The following is a 23,150-nucleotide window of genomic DNA, read 5'->3' on the forward strand; positions in this document are numbered from 1 at the left end:
GAACTTCTCAGGTATGCAGATTTCCTCACGATGTTTTCCTTCACCGTTAAAGCAAACGATGATTCAAAAAGAATACATAATACCAAAAAAGTCAGAGGTGTGTTCCATTGCGATTTGAACCTGCGGATCTTCGTCACGGTAGTCCAATCCACACCCAACTAGCCTATCGCTCAATCATGATATATTTGATGGTAAGTAATGAAATGAAAACAAGCTAGAATATTCACTAATTTCACCGGCATATGTAGATAGATAGTTCTTTATTGATAACAGCACATAATTAATGGAAGAAAACTACAAATACAAATTAAATATTATAGTTAGTGCAATAGTAGACGGTCTTATCACTAAAAGCGATCTCTTTCAGACAACCGTGGGATAAAATTATTTCTACAGTGTAAAGTATTAAATATTCAGTGAAGAACGCCGTGGGTTATGCATTCATATTATGTTCCTGATTTAATGCCTTTTATATTTGTCCAAATTGTATAAGTATTTGTTCTTCCAAATATATAAATAAACAAAATTTCAACTTTTCACATTAATTCTCTTTAAAAGAAAATGGCTAAGTAGTCGCACAGACAGAGTCAATTTTGTTGCTGAGAAACACTTATGAAACTGACAGTTATAGATGACGCTAAAGCAAAACGCCTAAGCCTCCAGTTTTAAACGAATTGAATAAGAAATAAATAAAGAAGTTTCTCTTACCTACATCTCCTATATATTTTCATTATACATTTAAAGTCAGTACGATTCCAAAAGTAGACAATTCAATATATATGAATGAATTTACAAAGGATGATTTGTCAAAAATTTGAATTTTTCCAACACGAGAGACGCCGGTGAATCACGCAAAAACACTGAATTTATAGCGACGGGAGTGTCTCAATTTCAAACAAAGTCATGCATGGGGAGGTCAATTTGAAATGGTAATTTCCATGACAAAGGGACGCGGACGGAGTCGCAGGTAAAGCTAGTATTTCTTTAAACAAGCGCTAAAAACATTGCACTGGTCAGGTTACATCAAATAGCTAAGAGTTGTATATGAAAATATCGAAGGGAATTCAATATCTGTCGTGTTAAGCCGCTTTTCATCATTATAAATATTCTGAGAATTGCCCAATAAATACCGCAATATATACTTGGCTTATGTAAACACGGACTTGGTTAATTATAAAATAAATATAATATAACAATCATCACAAACATCACTCGTGGTTTATTCAAACATGAATTTTGGTTATCCAACAGGCCGGCATAATTGTGTCGACTGTCGAGGGGTAATCATCTCTCGTCAGTCGACATTCTATTGGACCCCGTTCTACTTACCATGCACCTGCATTAGGATCATTTTCCCGTGCCCGTATTAAAACAAGACTGAATAGTCTAGTAAATTAAAAAATCATTAGTCCATATTTTAAATTAAAAGTACCGCGAAGTGAGTATAAAAACCTTGTAATAGATAACTTTATTTAAATGGTGAAGTGTAGCATAAATACGCTTGTATAATACCAATTGATGGGTAGTCAGAGATTATTCTCGTGTAACAGAAGACGTTACGTACCGAAGGCATTATCTTGAAGCTTTGGTACCATACATTTTGAAACAACATCGCTCATTTATCCCCGAAGGGGTATACAGAGTCGCACCCAAGGCACCCACTTTTCGCCAAGTGTGTTCCGCCCCATGATTTTATAGGGGGCGAACCTATCCCCACATCAGGCACAAATTTCAGACTCCGGGCTGATACTAAGCAGAAAAACACAAATATCATTTTGCCCCACCCGGGATTGGAACCCAGGACCTCATAGCGCTGCCGTACCGTTACACCATGCAGTACAACTACGCCACCACGGCAGTCTTTTTGCAGCAGAGTAGGCATTTTGAAATAAACGTATGAATATAAAAGAAAATCGACTACTACATGTCGGACCATCATTAAGAATAGCTCGTCTTATTTCTTTATTTTTGGGTTCGTATTTGTCAGGAAATGGTTTGGATGAAAATTTTTCGAAAGTCGACGGATAAAGTCGGATAATAAAAATCCTGTGACACGATGTTCGTATCCGCTAATCGCCCAAAATATCTAACTGCAACGAAATTTTGCAATTGTGGTTGGATTCAGCTTGAAAATAAGATAATATGGCCCCAATAAATGGCGCTGTTGTAAACATAAAAAAATTAAGTAGTCTACATAGCATGTCGGTCCAGGAGACGGTCTGTAGCAAGTCATCTGCACGATCCACTAGTATTTCAACCCCTCTTTATTTGATTAATTTCGTTGCAAGCTAAAAACGAATTAGTAATCCTAGAGACTCGCTTCACCGCTCGGTGTCGTAAAATTCATGTTACTACCGACCCTCGCTTAGAGAAGTTGCAGTGTCGAGTGCGAGGACAAGATCAATACCAGCATAGATTTTAAGTAATCGAGGATTACCCATTCCCATCCTAGGTAAATTTATATGCTATTAAAATATATTACTATTGGAAGCACCACGTTTGATAATACGTTGTTCACTAAACATTGTTAAACTAAATGGATATACACGTGCATTTATAGTACCAATCCGATTCGGAGAATTCCACCAATCATATATATTTTAAAAATGGAATCACTAGTGTTTGTTTTGGAGTTTATGTTTTAATAACTTAACGTCCGGAAAATGATCTTATTTATACCTGAATGAAGAGATGAGTAATTTACTCGCTTAATAGTAAGCGTCATGATCTAAAAACGATAACACCAATTGAATTTGGAATTACAAAGCACTGTTATGTGCTCGTCACCTTAAGACATATCTTAAGCCACATAACGCCCAGTAATTACGCTAGCTACAATGTCCTATAAACCGGTACACAACAATTCATTCGTCCCTAATTGTTGATGTCTCATCCACTTCCAGTCGTTCTGAGCCAAGGTTCGTAACCCGTTAGTGGGTTGCCGTCAGCCGTCGGCCGTCGCCTAATTTTAAAGAGGTGTAAATGTCTAAAGTGCTCACCCGAAAGTCCCGTGTGTTTGTATAAGCCGAACCTTATCAGACGAACATAAAATCCGAAAAATAGTTAAATTTTAATGTCTTACATTCGCGTAAACATACGAAATCATCAGGCTAACAAACTGGTGTTAAAAAAAGTATTTTCAAGATACTGCTTGACGTCAGTAGACCTTACAATATTACATACCACATGCCCAGCTGGACCCTCGCATGTGAAACCTACGTAATAGGACAATGTAATCCATTATAAGCTACATATATACATAGCAAGCCTGATTCCCTTTTCAGGGGTAGGCAGGGATGTAACCTATCCATTTCGCCAGCTATGTTAGGTTCCATGTCCCATGTAACAGGCAACTATTGCCTTTTATCAGGCACATTTCCAAACATCGGGTTACTATTGGGCATAAAATCGCAATATCACTGCCCTACACGATTCTTACCAGAGACCTCGGATTGACAATCATACAGCGCACACAATACAACTACGCTATCAAGGCAGTCTCTTCTTCTTTTATAAAAGGCTGCCACCGTTTATTTATTGGTGATTGCTAATGACGAGTAAAATAGCAAATACAAAACAAAAACAGACTATAAAATCAGATCGCCATTTTTGATTTTCCAGTCTCAATCCATTATAGCCTGTCATAAAAATTGCAAACAATCTTTCCACTTATCATTAAGTAATAATTGACGGACGTTAAAAGGGTCCAATTCTGGCAATTTCGAAAACAATTTTGTGGATCGTTGGAAAAACGAATTATACCAAATGGCGGCATTATAGTCAAGTAACACACAATTCCGGCACGCACTCAATGTAATTCTCTAATGACGTGTTTACGTGAAGGAAAGGGACCGGACAATTTATTTCGGGCTTTGAGTAATCTATTTGTTAAATCTATTACGAAAGTTAGACAAAATTGCTTTAATAATCTTGGGAAATCTTGTATCAGAATATAAGTTACTTTGTTTTTGTCCATTCCTGTCGATAAGCACCATTAAACACGTTCAAATGTTATTATATTACTAGCTTTTGCTCGCGGCTCCGCCCGCGTTATAACAATCCCGTCATACATCATTGTTGATAACTTTAACCGTTTACGCAGCACAGGCAACGGAAGCTCTCAAAACTTATAATTTTCCCCGTTTTTGCAACATGTTCCATTACTGCTCCGCTCCTATTGGTCATAGCGTGATGATATATAGCCTATAGCACTCCAGGAACAAAGGACTATTCAACCCAAAAAGATTTTTTCAGTTCGAATCGGTAGTTCCTGAGATTAGCGATTACTGCTCCACTCCTATTGAATATAGCGTGATGATATATAGCCTATAGCACTCCGCGAACAAAGGGCTATCCAACGCAAAAATATTTTTTCAGATTGGACCGGTAGTTCCTGAGATTAGCCATTACTGCTCCGCTCCTATTGGGTATAGCGTGATGATATATAGCCTATAGCACTCCACGAACAAAGGGCTATCCAACGCAAAAAGAATTTTTCAGTTTGGACTGGTATTTCCTGAGATTAGCCATTACTGCTCCGCTCCTATTGGGTATAGCGTGATGATATATAACCTATAGCACTCCACGAATAAAGGGCTATCCAACGCAAAAAGATTTTTTCGGTTTGGACCGGTAGTTCCAGAGATTAGCCATTACTGCTCCGCTCCTATTGGGTATAGCGTGATGATATATAGCCTATAACACCCCATGAACAAAGGGCTATCCAACGCAAAAAGAATTTTTCAGTTTGGACCGGTAGCTCCTGAGATTAGCGCGTTCAAACAAACAAACAAACAAACTCTTCAGCTTTATATAATAGTATAGAAGTATAGATTAAACTTAACGCCCTTAGTGTCTAGGTGACGAAAGCAGTGTTACAGTAGCAGTAAGTTACTAGGATATGATTTATGTTTATGCCAAATATCATTCCATTTCGTTCAGCTTTTTCATTTGTTCATTAGCTTGTTACATTCGTTCAGCTATTTCTAAGTTTAATTCCAACAAACATCCAAACATTATCAAAATTTTTCGCAATATTAATGAGATAAAAAAGCTAAACCAATCATTACAAGAAACCATTCTTCATAGCGGTGAGAAGTATTTGCCCTACAATGAGACAAAGAAACAAAACATTGTATTAAATTATTACGTGACTAAAAAATCCATTAGCATCACCATCGATCTTCATAAGTCACGAGTGGCATTAGCCTTAAAGGCGTGAGCGGATTGTATGACATACCAACACAACGATAAATAGAGTAGGGTGAATCACAAGATTTTCAACATATGTATATTTTTTTTTAATATAAGTATAGATTACAATTTTATTGTGCTATAAAATTAATGTATAGGTCAATAAATCTCCTCATCATCATCATCAGACTTTTACTGTCCACTGCTGGACACAGGCCTCTCCCAAAGTACGCCACGCCCCGGTCTGCACATCCTGCCATCTGACTACAGGGCGTCCCGTATAAAATTTGGTATGGGGATAGTTTAAGATCCTGGGACATTTATAGGCTACTTTTATACCTGGAAAATATATAGCAGGACTTTTATCTGAAAAAACTCATTCACGCGGCAGAGCTCGCGAGCACAAGCTAGTTCTCAATAAAATTTTATTTCCTATCGGGTAAATAGCTAGTATTATTTGCCCACGTTACCAATCCATACAAACATATAACAAATAAATGTTGAAGCGGTTTCGAGTCTGCCAAGGAAGTGATGTTTATTGCGGATATTGTCAATACATTGTGACGTCACCCTTTCACTCTTCACACCAAATCGAATGCCTTTACAGATTCTGTCAATAGGGAACCGGCCTATATTTGATTATGTTCATTATTCTATATGTAATGGTTAAAAACACGAAAAAAAAGCACTCCTGCGGAAATTGCACAAAAATTGGTTAAAAAATGAGCCAGTAATTCATATTTCAAATATTGCAACGTGCAGAAGTGGGCGCGTTGTGGGGATATCGCTTCATCTCTTTCTTTCGCACGCGTCGCAATTCCCGATGACGTCAAATGTGGGTATTACTGTCTCTTTTCTGTTTCTTGTTAATTACCCCTTCCACCGACGTTCAAAGACTTATAACTTGTTGATTTTTACCGGATTTTAATAATTCCTTTTGTATTATAATTTATATAACGTAAATATTTGATAATAGTAAAGAATAAAAATGAGTCCGGTACCCTATTGTACGTTGTGGGGTTTAATCTGGAGTTTTCAATGTTACTAGCAGTTATGACTTATGGAAATTTGAGATGATTACCAGTGGCGTAGCTTGTCATAGAAGGGATCTATATCAAAGTTTGTTGGGGGCCCTTCAGAGTAGTGAGAACATTTGCTTGCCTGCTTAGGTTAATGTAGGTAGGGGCCAAGAGGGGTCCCTCCAGCTCGGGAGCCCCATATCAATGAAGAGGCAGATACAGCGGTAGCTAGCCCCTCATAGTTACCATAAAAAAAAAATTTTTGCTTGATATCCTACTATATTATGTACAATACGAGTGGTATTTAATGGTCGTACCAACGCTTGCTCGGGCTTCAATGTCAGGTCCAAGATTTCAGCAATGGTGACTGCCCCTATGTTAATTTTTTTCATAAATTACTGTTAAAATCATGTCGAAGCCTAAAATTATAAGTTTCAACCAAAGCTAAACTACCCTAACTTCTAAATTCTAAATCCTTAATCAACGGAATCAGACCCAACACAAGTGTTACATATTTCGCCGAGAAAATCGTGACAATCAAACGCACAATACACGTCCTTCACAAGGAACGACACAAAAGAAACGTTTAAGAATGAGAACGGAGTGATATAGCACGTAAACACGACTCGTTCAGGGAACTTAAAGAAGGCTCAAAACCGACAAACCTTTAGTTAATTGGGGCAATTTTTTTTATTGCTTTGAATGACGAGACGAACTTGCCGTTCGCCTGATGTTAAGTGATACGACCGCCCATAAACAGTAGAAACACCATCCAACACCTTCAATTACAAAGTATTGTTTGGTATTCCACTGCGCTCGCCATCTTGAACGTGAGATGTTAAGTCTCATTATGTCCAGTATTTACACTGGCTACAATGTCCTTCAAACCGGAACACAACAGTGACTACACACTGCTGCTTGGCGTCAGAAATAGACATTGCGGTGGTACCTACCCAGGCGGAATCTCACATATGTGAGACCTACCACCAGTAAAAAACCCACCAGGGCATAGTACGTTATAGAAAATAAAACATGGTTGCCTAGTTAACATGGGAAATAATGATTTAAAACATCTTAAATAATTGGCAAGACTGTTATAAGTTTTATTGCAATTGATCGCCTGATAGTAAGCGATATGACAGCTCATAAACAGAAGCAATACCATACAGAACTTTGAATGACAAAGTTAATTATACTCCATTGCGCTCGTCACTCTGACACGAGACGTTAACTCTCAGTTAAATAATATAATAACATCGGCCCTGTATTATATACTGTCCCACTGCTGAGCACGGGCCTCCTCTACTACTGAGAGGGATTAGGCCTTAGTCCACCACGCTGGCCTAGTGCGGGTTGACATACTTCACTAACCCTCAAAATTCCTATACAGAACTTCTTCAGGTATACAGGCTTCTTAACGATGATTTCTTTCACCATCAAAACGAGAGATAATCAGCAAAACACACATGATTTTGGAAAAGAGAGGAGTGTGCCCTGGGATTTTGAAACTGCGGACATCTTCTTGGCAGTCCGTTCCACAACCAACTAGACTATTACCGCTTAATGCCTAATATTTACTTTACGATTTAGTATATTGATTAAGTATACGCTTACCATTACAAGAACGGGACGTGATATCATTTTTTTTTGGTTAATCAGTTATGATTCTCCTCATGTGTAACCCTTATAGGGTCGTCTGGCCATTCTTTTGTTCTAAATGTACGTAATTCCTGCGTAAAAACGAAACGATTCTCCAAGTAATAACATCCTTAATTGAATATTTATTTATTATGCTCCATTCCTTATCATATGACCTAAATATGGATATGAATATATGACTAGACATCGTCTAGACTAAAAAAGAACGCTTACATTTTTCTATATTGCAATACAATTACTTTTATTTCTATAACCGGCTGCAAAATGAGACAAATAACCCATTCAACTGATAATAAGAGACATCACTTTGCATTAATTAAAATAAAAATACCATCAGAATTTAAAACACTTCTAGGTTTTCTTTGCGGCTTCACCCGTGTGAATGAGTTTTCTGGGATAAAAGTCCCGGTATGTATTTTCCTAAGAAAGAAAGTAACCTTCCTAGGGTCTTAAATTATCTGCATACCAAATGTTATAAAAATCTGTTCAGTAAATTGTAAGAAAATCGATAACATACAGACGGGCAGAAAAGGATGTTTTATAATACGTATAAATATCCGCGTAATGCTGAACTAGAAGTAATCCTGCGATGAGACGTTGGATTTTAAGTCTTTTAATGCCTAATAATTACATAATCTATAAAGTCTTTACAAACATAGTGCTCGACGGCAACAACCGATAATATTTCTTATATTGCTACGATAGAGATCAAAATTGTATTTAAAAGCAAACTATCCAAACACGCACATGTGAATTAAATACATTTGAAACTAGTGGCTCAGTTTACTCCAGTTTAATTAATAATGTTTCCGAGATGCGGAATTATAGGAAATAATCTCGTCCTCATTTTGTACATTGTAGTTTGTACCTGTGAACTACTTGCTGCCACAATCGTTTAAAGATAAAGCAAAAAATTTGCAGTCTATGTTATGTTACCGCGCTTTCTACGACCTGTCAATGTCATTGTACTTTTTTGTGTGCTGCGCGCTGTTCACGTATTTTAATTTTGTGTTAAAATGGGAAAAGACAAGAAAAGAAAACGCGATATGATCAACGAGTTGAGCGAGCGGCTAATGGAGCTCGAGAAACGTATGAGGCGGAGACATTCGGGTAAGTTTTTTCTTATAAAACGCAGATTACCTGGAAAATCCAATTATCTTGTTCTCAAGAGTTTTCACGCGAGGTTAACCATGAGACCGGGTTTGTCGGCTCCTAATTAAAAATACCACTATGATTGAGCTTTCACGAGAGGTTGGCCGGTGGTACCTACACTCAAAGTTACTTTGCTGAAGAACTTTGTCAGTGTATACATCCTTGTGGCTTTCACGAGAGGTTAGCCTGAGGCGCTCCCCCCTTTGTACTTGCACTGTTTCTGTTAGACACAGCGATTTTTATTATTCGTAGATGACTACGAAACGAGCCCGAGTTCTCAAGGCTCGCGTCACCGAGAGAGGAGTGAATCGCGCCACCGACAGAGGAGTGAGTCACATCATCGACAGAGGAGTGAGTCGCGTCAGCGAGAGACGAGTGAGTCGCATCATCGAGAAAGGAGTGAGTCGTGTCAACAGCATCAGACTTCAATAATACCCGACACAATACAACAAACACTGGGGGATCCTCCTTTGCCATCAAATATTGAGGAACTTTTGGGCGAAGAAGGCACACCTTCTGCCAATAATGCTATAAGCATCCATGATGGATTGTCCAGGCGCTGGACTACAATAATTCAAAATGGTCTCAAGGAAGACACAAAATACAAATTATAAAGAAATATGACACTCCCAAAATCTACCGTTATTGATTCCACCCAAGCTTAATGAAGAAGTAGTGGCTGCCATGAATGATAGTGGTATCAAGAGAGATAGGAGAATTGCTGAACAGCAAGTTGTGTTGGGTGCAGCAGTGACATGCATTGCAAAGGTGCTGAATAATATAATTTGTCTGGACAACAAGGAAAACATTGAAATCCTAAGTGACTCTGGTAGACTACTTTGTGATTTGTATTACAATAACTGTATGACAAGGAGATCTTTGATTCTTCCGGGACTTAATAAGGAGATGAAAGAGTTAATGGAGAAAACACCAATTTCAGAGTATTTATTTGGTGATAAGCTTCAGGAAAAAGTGAATGCCGTTAAAGCTGTAAAAAAGTCCGGACAAGAATTAAAAAACACACCAACTCAGGCAAAACCACCTATGAAACCGAATCAAAAAAACTACAGGGGCCCACAACGGCTGCAGGCAGCTCGTCCCAGTGGGCCGAAACAAACAAAGAAGATAAGGCATGTGGCGAAACCAACAGTTCGGGCGAAGCGGTCGCCCCCGAGGCACTATCATTCCCGGCGCCAGAATCGCCGGTAGATCAGGTACAAACAGGTAGATTAAAACTATTTTTAAAAAACTGGAATAGCATCACTACAAACAAAACCATACATACATGGATCAAAGGATACTCTTTTGCCTTTTGTAAGTACTCCTGTACAAGATGCTATTCCACAAAATATGTTCAGCCAAGAAGAAAATAAGCTTATTTCCATAGAAATAAATAAGTTGTTAAAGTTGGGTGCTATAGTGGAATGTTCACATTCCGATGGACAGTTTCTGTCTAGTATATTCTTACACCCCAAGTCAGATGGTACTTGGAGATTTATCTTAAATCTCAAAAAACTTAATAATTTTATTGCTACTAGACACTTCAAACTTGAAGACATTAGAACTGCGACTAAACTTATGGCCTCAGGGTGTTTTATGGCCACAATAGACCTGAAAATGCATACTATTTGCTCTCAATAACAAATTCTGATAGAAAATATTTACGTTTCCTGTTTCAAGGTACTTTATATGAATTCACCTGTCTTCCATTTGGTCTTAGCACAGCCCCATATGTATTCACAAAGATCATGAAACCAGTTGTTTTCCATCTGAGGTCCCTAGGTTTACTTTCAGTAATTTATCTTGATGACTTTCTTTGCATAGCTGATACATATGAAAAATGCTTACAAAATGTATCTACTACAAAACAAATCTTAGAAAGCTTGGGATTTATAATTAACACAGATAAAAGCCATCTTGAACCCAGTCAAGTCTGTCAGTATCTTGGCTTTGTTTTAGATTCCAGATTTTTTTCAGTTTCACTCCCTGCTAGAAAGATAGAATATATTTCCAAACTTGTAAATAATATTAGAAAAGCAGAGATGCAAAATTATAGAATTTGCCCAACTACTAGGTACACTTGTAGCAGCATGCCCAGCTGTAGAGTATGGCTGGTTGTATACCAAAACCTTAGAAAACCATAAGACAACTGCATTAAAAAATAATTATGAAAATTATAATGCCTTTCTTCCTATTAACAAAGAAGTTCAAATAGACTTGCAGTGGTGGGCATCACATATTAAATCTAATTCCAATAGTATCAAACAATTTAATTTTTGTTTAGAAATCTTTTCAGATGCCTCACGAACTGGTTGGGGACTGGTATGCAATAACATTAAAAACCATGGACATTGGACTGAACATGACAAAATGTTTCATATAAATTACCTTGAATTGTTAGCTGCATTTATAGGATTAAAAACATATGCACTAAATCTTAGGCATTGTGAGGTTCTATTGAGAATAGACAACACAACAGCCATAGCTTATGTTAATAAGATGGGTGGCACTCGCTTCCCACATCTACATAGTCTTGCAAGGAAACTTTGGCAATGGTGTGAGGAAAGACATATATGGGTATATGCTTCTTATATTAGTTCAAAAGACAATACCATTGCAGATCTAGAATCCAGACGTCCTAAGTCTGAAATTGAATGGGAATTATGTGATAAAGCATATGAAATGATTGTTGTCAAATTTGGTAAACCACATATTGATTTGTTTGCAAATAAATTTAATGCAAAATGCATAAAATACGTATCATGGCTACCTGACCTAGATGCTTTCACTGTAGATGCCTTTACCATAAACTGGCATGGAATGTTATTTTATGCATTCCCTCCATTTGCACTCATTAGTAGAGTGCTACAAAAAATAAAGAGAGAAAAAGCCATTGGTATAGTTTTAGTACCCTGGTGGCCAACACAACCATGGTATCCATTTTTCAAGTCCATGGTTGTATCTGAAGAACTTATACTGGAACCCAGTAGTGATCTATTGTTATCTCCTTCCAGATGTCCGCACCCCTTACACAAGAACCTGAGATTGGTAGCCGCCAAATTATCAGGCGCGCGTTTCTGAATAGGGGGATGCCAGCTTCTTCAATTGACATAATGCTAGCCTCACTGTCACTTAAGACTACCAAACAATATGAATCCGCTCTTAAACAGTGGATACTTTTCTGTAAAAGCCAGGGTGTAGATCCTCTCTCATATTCAGTTCAAACTGTAATTGCTTTTTTGACTTCTAAGTTTCATGAAGGATTGTCCTATAGTACACTCAATACTATGAGGTCAGCTATTTCCCTAATTCTGGGCCCACAATTGGGGACAGATGAACGGATGACTAGGTTCTTCAAAGGCATATTTAAATTAAGGCCTAAAAAGCCTAAATATGAAGTAGTCTGGGACCCTAGTATTGTTTTAGATTACTTATCCAGTTTATACCCTAATGAAAGCCTCGGTTTAGAATTAATTACCAAAAAGTTGGTTACTCTAATGGCTCTAGTAACGGCACACAGAATTCAAACCTTATCTCTCATATGTATTGACAATATTACAATTAATGATAATAATGTCACAATTAAAATTACAGAATTAATAAAAACATCTGCTCCAGGTAGACCTCAACCTAATTTAATATTACCATTTTTCAAAGAAAATTGTAGTATATGTCCTGCAACAACTCTTTTATGTTATTTAAACTATACTGCAAAATTAAGGCAAGATTGTAAGAAATTAATTATTACAACTAAGAAACCCTTTCATGCAGCATCTACAACTTCTATTAGTAGATGGATAAGACAAATTTTATCCAGTAGTGGTATAGACACTGCCAAATTCACTGCATATAGCACAAGACATGCATCTACTTCAAAGGCTTCTGAAGGCGGAATTAATATTGAGGTCATAAGGAAGGCTGCAGGTTGGAGCCAGAGATCTCTAACTTTTGCCAGGTTTTACAAGATGCCTATTGTTGGAGATCCTAATGCCTTTGCTAATTCTGTATGCTCTATAAGTAGCTGATTAACTATGGTTTTAATTATGTATGTTGATTTTGTGTTCTATATATACCTAAATAATTGTTTAACTAAATTGTTACCTATGTGTCCAACAAAGATTAAGACTGATTAGTAATAAACTTATGATTAATGAATAAGATTTATAAATGTATGATTAATTAAAAATATAAGCATTAAATATATAATTATTAAAATAGTCTCTGGACTAATAGACATAATAGTTATCTATTTGCATCACCCTATGGGCAACCATGTATATGTAAACTTATATATATCGTTATGGGACAACAAATTATAATAATATATATTTTGTTATTTAATAACACAACTTCTTTCTTTAAACATCTACAATGTACAAAATGAGGACGAGATTATTTCCTATAATTAAATAGATCGGACTAACTTACCAAGTGACGTCCGATCCTCAATTATGGGAAGTAATCTCGTCCTCATTTCGGTCCCAACCCTAGATTACATCCTTCCTTTTCTATCTAATATGGTTGACTATAGTTCAACTACCCCCCCTTCTTATATATTTTAAGTTGTGTTAATGCTTTGAAACAATGACATTGACAGGTCGTAGAAAGCGCGGTAACATAACATAGACTGCAAATTTTTTGCTTTATCTTTAAACGATTGTGGCAGCAAGTAGTTCACAGGTACAAACTACAATGTACAAAATGAGGACGAGATTACTTCCCATAATTGAGGATCGGACGTCACTTGGTAAGTTAGTCCGATCTATTTAATTAATGCAACTCCCACGATCGCGCGGTGTCAATTAGTTATATGTGGAATGCAATGTTTGGGAATTTGGTAACGAAAATTGGCACAGGAGGTTTTTAACGTTGGTTATCTTCTTCGGTTTAGTTTTCAAATACGCATATAATAATATTAGCCTTGTATTATAATACTGTCCTATTGCTGGGCACGGGTCTCTTCTACTACTAAGCGGGATTATGCCTTGGTCCACCACGCTGGTCTAGTGCAGATTGGCCGACATCACAAACCCTCAAATTTGTATAGTGAACTTTTTCAGGTATACAGGCTTCTTCACAATAATTTCCTTCACCGTTAAAGCCAGCTATTATTGACAAACAATACACAAATATCTTTAAAAAATACATTTGTCTCGGCAGTCCGTTCCACTCCCAACTAGGCTTTAGCGATTTTATTTTAATTTATTTTATATAAATAAACCAACCCTCCTTATCAATCCATTTAAATTTAAAAGTACATCACGATTCTTCTAGAAAAAATGCTACGATAAGTCAGCATTCAAGCAAGAATGTCGCCCGTCGGGGCGCGTCTTAATAAGAAGGTTGCATGACACGTATGGTTGTACATACGTAGCGTTCGATGAATGAATCGCATACTTCTTAAAGGCCGGTACAAATGCTCGTTTGGGCGTGTAGTTTTAAATGTCTTATCACCAAGTCATAAGAATGCTTATGATTTCGTACCAAGGTAAACATACATATAATCCGTATCCTGCAAACAGAATTTTACGTTTCGCACTCACGCGCATTTCAGCATTTATCCTATTTACATGCACTTTTAAGCAATCACCATAAAAACATTTTTTTTATATAGGGGCACCGCAAAATGGCCGCACTGCACCTCATGGTGGAGTGCGGTCCAATAATACGACTGACGAGAGATGATTTATTGGAACCGGTTGTATACAGGCTGATCCCGGAACGCGACACACTTACGTGGGCCACTATGGCGGGATTCAACACGTTGTGTACGGTGGTCGCTATCCGGGCGGATATAAATTATATTCTACCACCAGCAAGGAGCATTCGAGAATCATGTTTCTGCCAAACCCTAGTCAATCGTTCACTTCTACTCATTCTAAAACACATTTTATTAAAATAAGGTGCCCATTAAACATATAAAAGCGAGCGATTTTAACACTTGCATTTAAAGTGTAGGGCGATGCCGTAGCAGGCAAATGTCGCCTCTATTTATACTGACCTGAATTCTAAGGAGACGTGTCGATCGATTGCGAATTATACGGATATTTACGAATAGAATACTCCATTTATGGATGACTGAAATATAATTAATTAGTAGTTAACGTGTTTGAATGTGGCCAAAAGGCCGACATAATTGTGTCCACTGTCGAGGCGTAATCATCTCTCGTCAGTCGACATTCTATTGCAACCCACTCCACGTACCATAAGGTGCATTGGGGACCCCTTGGCGTGCCCGCACAAAAATATACGAACTTATTGAGGTTAACGATAAAGTTCCCAAAATATGTCTTTCATTATAGTTACCATATTCAGAGAATAAAAACAAATCCGGGAATGTCATTCACACGGACAGCGCCGCGAGTAACAACTAGTATATAAACTACAAGTATATAAAATGAAACAGTGAATTGCATACTTCACTAAAATCCTGCTTAGTGATTCCGAGTAAATGTACTTAGAAACAGCGCTGCGCTTTAACATTTTATTAACACTGGAATATTCATAAGGGGGTGGATAGTGATGGTGCCTGGTTTAACCGTGCCTTAATCATTAATGTTTCATAATACATAACTTTGCATCTTTATGCAACCGATATATTGATTTCGGTTTATCAAAGTAAATGTGGGATCAGTGTTTGTTGTTGCAAGCAGCTGAAATTCCGCTGTGCACTGCACGTACTAATCTCTATATATCGTTAAGTACTTAACTATATTTGGGACCAACAGAACTCAAAAAACCGGACTAATGAGAGTTGGACACGTGCACCGAGGGTTTCGTACAAACTTGTACGTTGCCAAAAGCAAAATTAATAAGTACATTTTTACGGTGTTCAGATTTTTTCCTTTATATGTACTGACATTGCTTCTTACTAAATTTCATGGTTCTAACTCAGCGGGAAGTACACTATAGATTTTGATTTCCTTGTGAAATCGCAAAATATACGGAAATATATGACATAAACGGTTATGATACCTTTTAATCGCCTTGACTTACTAGTTTCATTTTTTCACAGTTTATAAAACTCTCGATCTCGAATATTAGATATAAATTTCTATTTGTTCGTTCTTGAGAAAAAGGGTCTTGACAAACAGCCAGACTTGCAGGTAGACGGTCAAAAATTGTTGAAAACCATTTTTTTTCTTTTCGCCAACGTTGTAAGAATGCTATTTACAAACATTAAAAGCGTTTACCTCAATAATTAATTATTTTTAATTCCATATAATGAAAACACAACTCGTCCACTCACAAACTTAATATAAATAAGTTTGAAATTATGATATTAATACACAAATAGAAGGCTAAAGAAAACAATCGTGGGGTGACCTCTCGGTCTGTGACCGTCTGCTCCTTCGTATCTCGCTGCTTAATGACATATTTTGTGGGATTATTGCTGTTTAACCTGCTCGATACGTTTGCTTTGTTGGATCAGACGCTGGTTATCCCGAAATATAAGATTGAAGGATAACTCTCGTAAGTTGATGTTATATTTAGAAAACACTATGCTTACTACTTAGGTAGTGTGCTTAGTAATGCGACTGAAAATGGCCCGATCCCTAATATGGCCCACCATTCATAATTAAAAACCTATTACGGTTTTATCCTAGTTCTTTTATTATAAAATTTTATAGTATATGATTAAATATAATGATTAAATATAATAATATACACTGACCCACTACTAGACACGGGCCTTCTCCACTGAACATAGGGATTATGCCTTAGTCCATCACGTTGGAGTATATATAGTGACTAGCTTTTGCCCGCGGCTCCGCCCGCGTTATAAAGCTTTTCAGGCTAAAGTTTTCCGTTATAAATGTAGTAGTTTCTCGGGAGCCTATGTTCTTCCCAGGGTTTCAAACTGTCTCCATACCAAAGTTCATCTTAATACGTTGGGTAGTTTTGAGTTTAACACGTTCAGACAGACAGATGCAGCGGGGGACTTTGTTTTATAATATATTTTTATAGAACTTTAAGAGGAACAATCCCGTCATACATCATTGTGGCATAACCTTAACCGTTTACGCAGCGCACGCAACGGAAGCTCTCAAAACTAATAAATTGTCCCCGTATTTGCAACATGTTTCATTACTGCTCCGCTCCTATTGGTCATAGCGTGATGATATACAGCCTATAGCACCCCACAAATAAAGGGCTATCCAACACAAAACGAATTTTTCAGTTAAACTGGTAGTTCCTGAGATTAGCCATTACTGCTCCGCTCCTATTGGTCGTAGCGTGATGATATATAACTTAGAGCACTCCACAAACAAAGGGCTATTCAACACAAAAATATTTTTCACTTTCGAATCGGTAGTTCCTGAGATTAGCCATTACTGCTCCGCTCCTATTGGGTATAGCGTGATGATATATAGCCTATAGCACTCCACGAACAAAGGGCTATCCAACGCAAAAAGAATTTTTCAGTTTGGACCGGTAGTTCCTGAGATCAGCCATTACTGCTCCGCTCCTATTGGGTATAGCGTGATGATATATAGCCTATAGCACTCCACGAACAAAGGGCTATCCAACGCAAAAAGATTTTTTTAATTTGGACTGGTAGTTCCTGAGATTAGCGCGTTCAAACAAACAAACAAACTCTTCAGCTTTATATAATAGTATAGATATGTTGCAATTTAATCAAAGGATTTTATATCTTTATATTTTTTTTATGAAATGAATTTATGAAAAAAAATAAGTAAAGTGGGTGACCAGTGGTCCCATTACCTTAGAGTAGCTTTTAGGATCCACGGCAGCAAGGCTGATCGACCTCATGCTGTTGCTGCTAAACAAGACGGTATTGGTGCGATGACATCTAAGTTCCCGCACAATTAGGGCCGATAGGGGTACCACGTAAGAAGATTTGCGGTACTCAAGTAGCCATCGCGACAAAACAAATCCTGACTAATGTGCCAACAAGAACCATCATGGGTTTTTGGTTTCTAAACTGATTTAAGATATATAGGGTCAAATTGGAGCCATTCCATCATGTTTTAAGTCTCAATGCTGGGTCACAAGACCTCAGATAACCGCGAAAAATTAAAGGGTAAATCTTCCAACTCATACCTCTCCCAAATAAAGATCATTTCACAAACTCACAAAAACAAGGAAAAACAGGATGGCATAACAATTTCCATTAAATTGTCAGTTGAAACAATTCACATAATAATTAAGTCGTGGCGGCCGTAAAAAGCGTGTGTTGTGGGCTGGCAGCCTTGTTTGTATTGTAGAGGTAGAAAAACAGAATTTGCTGACTCTTAGTATCCAAGTACATTTACCCTTAGTGTGAGTCAGCAGGATAGGGCGCGGCCTTACTGTTAGCTGAGAAACTTGGCTAGGAATCATAAGTAAACAATATGTAGTTAGTATTTTTTTTAGACTAATTTTACTCGTAATTTTTAATAGTCTACAACAAAGCCGTTATTCGCGTCTATCTGCTTCATCATCATCAACCGCAGAATGTTCACTGCTGAACATGGACCTCCCGCATAGATTTCTACATCGACCTATGGAAAGCGGCCTGCATCCAGCAACCTGTTTGCTTAGGTCCTAAATTATTAAAAACTTTTGAATTGGTTTGAAATTTTATGTTTTACTTTGATCAATTTTATTCTACGAAATGGCTATCACGTGGAACCGGACAATAATAGTTATTCCAAATAAATTTAACTATGACTCGAAACTGCAAAATTTAAATACTTCTTGTAAAAAAATATCGATAGTAGAGAAGGAATCTGCTTGGCAAAACATGGATCTTAAATCATAATAATTATTATTTAATAAATAAAATCGATTAATTACTTTCGGAGACAACATTCTATATACACTCAAACTTCAGCTCTACATAATATTGGAATTTTTTTTTAATGACTAACATAGTTTTAAGTGTTTTTTTTCTGTTTTCTTTGTTTTGTTATTTCTTGTAAATTTCTTTCTTCTTCTTCTTTCTTTCTTCTAAATATCCGCAATATCATGAAAATCCAAGAAATCCATTTCTAAATAAAAAACAAACCGCATAAAACGCCGACACTCGGACCAAACCATCCATCCCGTACCAAACGCACTTTAGTAAACAAGCTGACGATTAGCGTACAATTGAGGCAAAAACCCGAGGGACCACCGACCCCGGCAAACGATCCCGTCTAAAGGAGTGCCAAATGAAGTGAGGGCACACTCATTTATTTGCACAAAGGGATCATACACGTTTCAGATTTAAGGAATCGATTAGGTGAACAAATAAACCTTATTATCTAAGGTAAGCAGAGATGTAAAGATGCTATGATCTCCAAAGAAGAAGCGCAACTGGGGCACTCATTTACCGTGTGTATTTCGTCCTATGATGTGATAGAGAGTCTATAGACAGACCCGACTCACTCCAATGCTATCTAACGTAAGCAGAGAAGTAAAGATACCATGATCTCCAAAGAAGAACCGCTACTGGTGCACAAGTTTGCAGTTTGTATTTCGTCCTATGATGTGATAGAGAGATTCTACAGACAGACCCGACTGACTCCACTGCTATCTGAGGTAAGCAGACATGTAAAGATACAATGATCTCCAAAGAAGAGGCGCTAGTGGTGCACCAATTTACCATGTTTATCAGTCCTAAGATTTGATAAAGAGAATGTACAGACAGACCCGGCTCCACGGCACCTGAGTGGTAAGTGGAGTGGGATCCAGATTGGCAGACACTAGGGTTAGAATTTTTGTTGTTTTTATGGGACCAAATTCGGAGCATAAAATCAATTATTAAAACAATTATCAAAAAAATTCACGCCGAATTGATGACCCCTTTTTTTGAAGTCGGTTAATTAGTCTAATTTGTAAAAAGTTTTGCATGGTGTAACATAAAAGTATACGTGTTGTATTGAGAATTTCCTCCGTTTTTTTTGGGGGTCTAAAAGATGATAGCCCCTGGCCAGTCGGCACGATTATGTATCTATGTTTGAAACCAGATACACAGGCTGAACCAAGAACGCGAAGAACTTCGTTTATGTTTACGATAGAAGTGTGAACTGCTATATCAAGTTTAATCTTCTAACAAGTTCTCTAAATTTTAAAACATTCTATTATTAGTTCGCAATTAATATTTATCTTTGAACATCGCAGTTTCCAAAATTAATCTACGGCTTACATCGTGTGTTAACAAAACCAACAAAATGTACCGAAATCTTAATCAATTTAAAATTAACGTAACAAGATCCACAGGCAAGTTGACAAATAAATCTAATTAGTGTGTCGAGGACTATACACTTTGAACTCAAAGTTACACAATGTCTTATGGAATTGTGTTAAAACTTGTGTCGCTTATACAATCTTTGGGATGATGGTAAACTTAACATGAAACAATTAACCTCGTCAGAGTGCTATAAAATAAAAAAAAAATAAAATACTTTATTTATCACGTAGGCGAACAAAGTTGCACTTATGATACGTCAAAACAAAGAATAAGAATAATTATTATTTCTAAACAACTATTAAAATCACTTATATAACTATGGAGATTTTAAATTAGGGATAAAGTTTATACAAAAGACTAGGTACAAAAGTACGAAGTAACCAGCTCGGGCTGGCAAGTAGGGGGAAATATATAATTATTCTTTGTTAAGTGGTTAGAAAGATAAAACGTGTCTTTGTGATTATGATTTCAATTATTTGTTTGAATTTAGAATTTGCAAGAAATCTACGTGAAACTTGTCTTCACCATCGATATATATGTACTGCAATCCATACACCTAATTTTAGTATGATTTCAACATTGGCAACGTGTTCAACTTTTCAATTTTAATAAGACACCGACTCCAAAATTGGTATCCAGTATATACCTGTTATTTGAAATTATTTTTAGGTTTTGAGTGGTTTTTGAAGGCGGTTTAATTATTTGTTAAAATTATTTTTTATTTACATCTATGGCTCAAGTAACTTATGGTACAGTGTTATTTTCAATTAGATAAGTATGTGGTTTCATTTAGTAACGGTATGTCAAAATGGCCCTGTATATGTGCAAAAAATATAACATAGTACTTTGTAATAGTAAGCCAGCGATATGAATACAAGGCGTTAATAGTTTCCACAACTCATTACTTCGAAGTAAAAGTAAATTCACCACACCTTAATTATTTCTCACATATGAACCTGAGAAACAATTTAAACTCGTGTATTCGTGTAAATTGCAAACGATCTTGTAAACCGAATTGGTTGCGGGAACGAGGGGGAACATTCGAGAAATCTTGCAAGCAACTCCAAACGTCTTAGGACTGCATGTAGACATTCTGGGGCGTACAATGTGCGGTCTCAGAGCAGTCACTCCTTTGTAATAAGGGCGATTTTAACGTTAATTAGTTTGCATTCAGGAGTTTTGTCGCGTGAAACGCGATTAAGGTTAATGTCTAAGTAACTAAAGTCCACTGTATACTTTTCCGGTATAAACTCATATACACTCACTACTTTGTTCACCGAAGGGGTATGCAGAGGCGCAACTGGTGCACCAAATTTCACCAAAATGATAGAGGACGAGTCAATTGCCATATCGGTCACAAGTTCCAGACTCCGGACTGAGTAAACAAAAAGCAATATCTGTCCGGCCCGGAGATCGAACCCGTGACCTCAACACTACAGTCCTGCCGTAAGGCAACTACGCCGGTAAAAATTGTACTTATATGCTAATCCAGGACATGGTGTTTCTGTATGCAAAATGTCATCCAGTTCCATTCAGTGGTTTCTGTGTTTACTTCTTTCATACATCTTTACAAAATTTCGCACAAAATCTATCGATATATATATATATATATATATATATATATATATATATATATATATATATATATATATATAAAAATGAATCCCTATTTCCCTTGGTCACGCCATCACGCGTGAACGGCTGGACCGATTTCACTTTTTTTGTTGCGTTTGTTATTGTCAGGAGAAGGTTCTTATGAAAGAAAAAATTGCGCGGAAAATTAGTAAATTTAAGAAAACTTAACGACAATATTAATTTTACATAACTGTCAGTGGTTTGAAATAACTGTCAGCGATTGACAGAATGCGCGCGTGCATACATAGTTAAGACAGGACAACGTCTGTCGGGTCAGCTAGTTTATAATATTAGTAAGATTGTGTGAACAACATAGCATTTACCCTTACTACCCTAGGTTCGGAGTTAGGTAATTCGCTAGAGGTGAAATTGTGGTTGTCTTAGGAAAATTCGCCACAATTCTCGGTGAAAATGTAAAGTTTAGAATGGAATTTCTGGAAATTTCGACACGTTGCCTCCAGACCGTCTCATGCATGAAATTTATCCGCGCGCAGTCTAATCTAGATAACTGTATAGTGTACTTATATGTTACTTATATTTACGTATAGACTATCCCTCTTATTCATAAACGTTATTTATCTAAGGAAGAAGTATTGCTGTGATAGCAAGTCTGTTTCTCAGCTTTGTGTATGTGACAACTTGCTTTTTTTTTAGCTCTATTTATCTGAGAGCCAATTAGATTAAAGTTGTATCCCAATATTAGCCAATCACAACGGCCGTATGAAACAGACTAGTTATAACAGCAACGCTCCGTCTTTAGATAAATAACGTATAAAATTTATTTATATTATTATTGTTGAAATAGTCATATTCTTATGAATAAGGGGGTATGTTTATTTCAACTCCTGTTAGGAATGATACAAACTTAGTATATCCTTCACAATACCAATGGCGAAGGGCCTATATAATACGTTTGCTGCCGACTTCCCTTTATGGAGAATTTATGTAGAAATTAATTATCATTAGAACGATTTGTAGACAGCAATTATGCATATTAGTACTTATATGTTGTGTCGGGTTTCCTTTTGGAAAATTTCACCATTCGTTACTGCAAGATACTTATAAGAAACGAAATAACATAGTAGATATTTGGGAATATTAATTAAAACATTCCATTATATTGTTTCTCTGGACATATCAACATAAAAATAACGAATAAATTAAATCAAAACTTAAAATATACAAAATGTTATCAAAATAATCTAGCGGTTAATGCGTTTAGTTCAAATATGTTCACAAACTCAATTTACAATATTAATTACAGTAGAATGATATTTCACATAACCAGACAAAATTCGGAGAACCAGAATTCA

The 23,150-nt window shown here is 36.8% G+C and overlaps 2 protein-coding genes across 14 annotated transcripts in view; one reads left to right on the top strand and one right to left on the bottom strand.

The window, feature by feature from the left end:
- Window positions 1-23,150, bottom strand: part of LOC115455890 (protein madd-4) — a 416,434-nt gene that overhangs the window by 312,759 nt on the left and 80,525 nt on the right. The window lies entirely within an intron of this gene.
- Window positions 8,818-13,557, top strand: LOC115454479 (pre-mRNA-splicing factor 38B). Of its 3 annotated transcripts, none has more exons than XM_037445371.1 (3): window positions 8,821-8,981; window positions 9,276-10,247; window positions 12,038-13,557. In XM_037445371.1, exon 3 carries the CDS (start codon window positions 12,038-12,040, stop codon window positions 13,046-13,048), a length of 1,011 nt encoding a protein of 336 aa, XP_037301268.1. In that variant the 5' UTR covers window positions 8,821-8,981; window positions 9,276-10,247; the 3' UTR covers window positions 13,049-13,557. The 3 variants fall into 3 exon arrangements, with proteins under 3 accessions (XP_037301273.1, XP_037301268.1, XP_037301262.1); XM_037445365.1 differs by having other exon boundaries at window positions 9,276-10,237; XM_037445376.1 differs by lacking the exon at window positions 12,038-13,557 and having other exon boundaries at window positions 8,818-8,981; window positions 9,276-10,319.

The sequence above is a fragment of the Manduca sexta genome, chromosome 5 (assembly GCF_014839805.1).
Source record: "Manduca sexta isolate Smith_Timp_Sample1 chromosome 5, JHU_Msex_v1.0, whole genome shotgun sequence".
Classification (NCBI taxonomy): Eukaryota; Metazoa; Arthropoda; class Insecta; order Lepidoptera; family Sphingidae; genus Manduca; species Manduca sexta.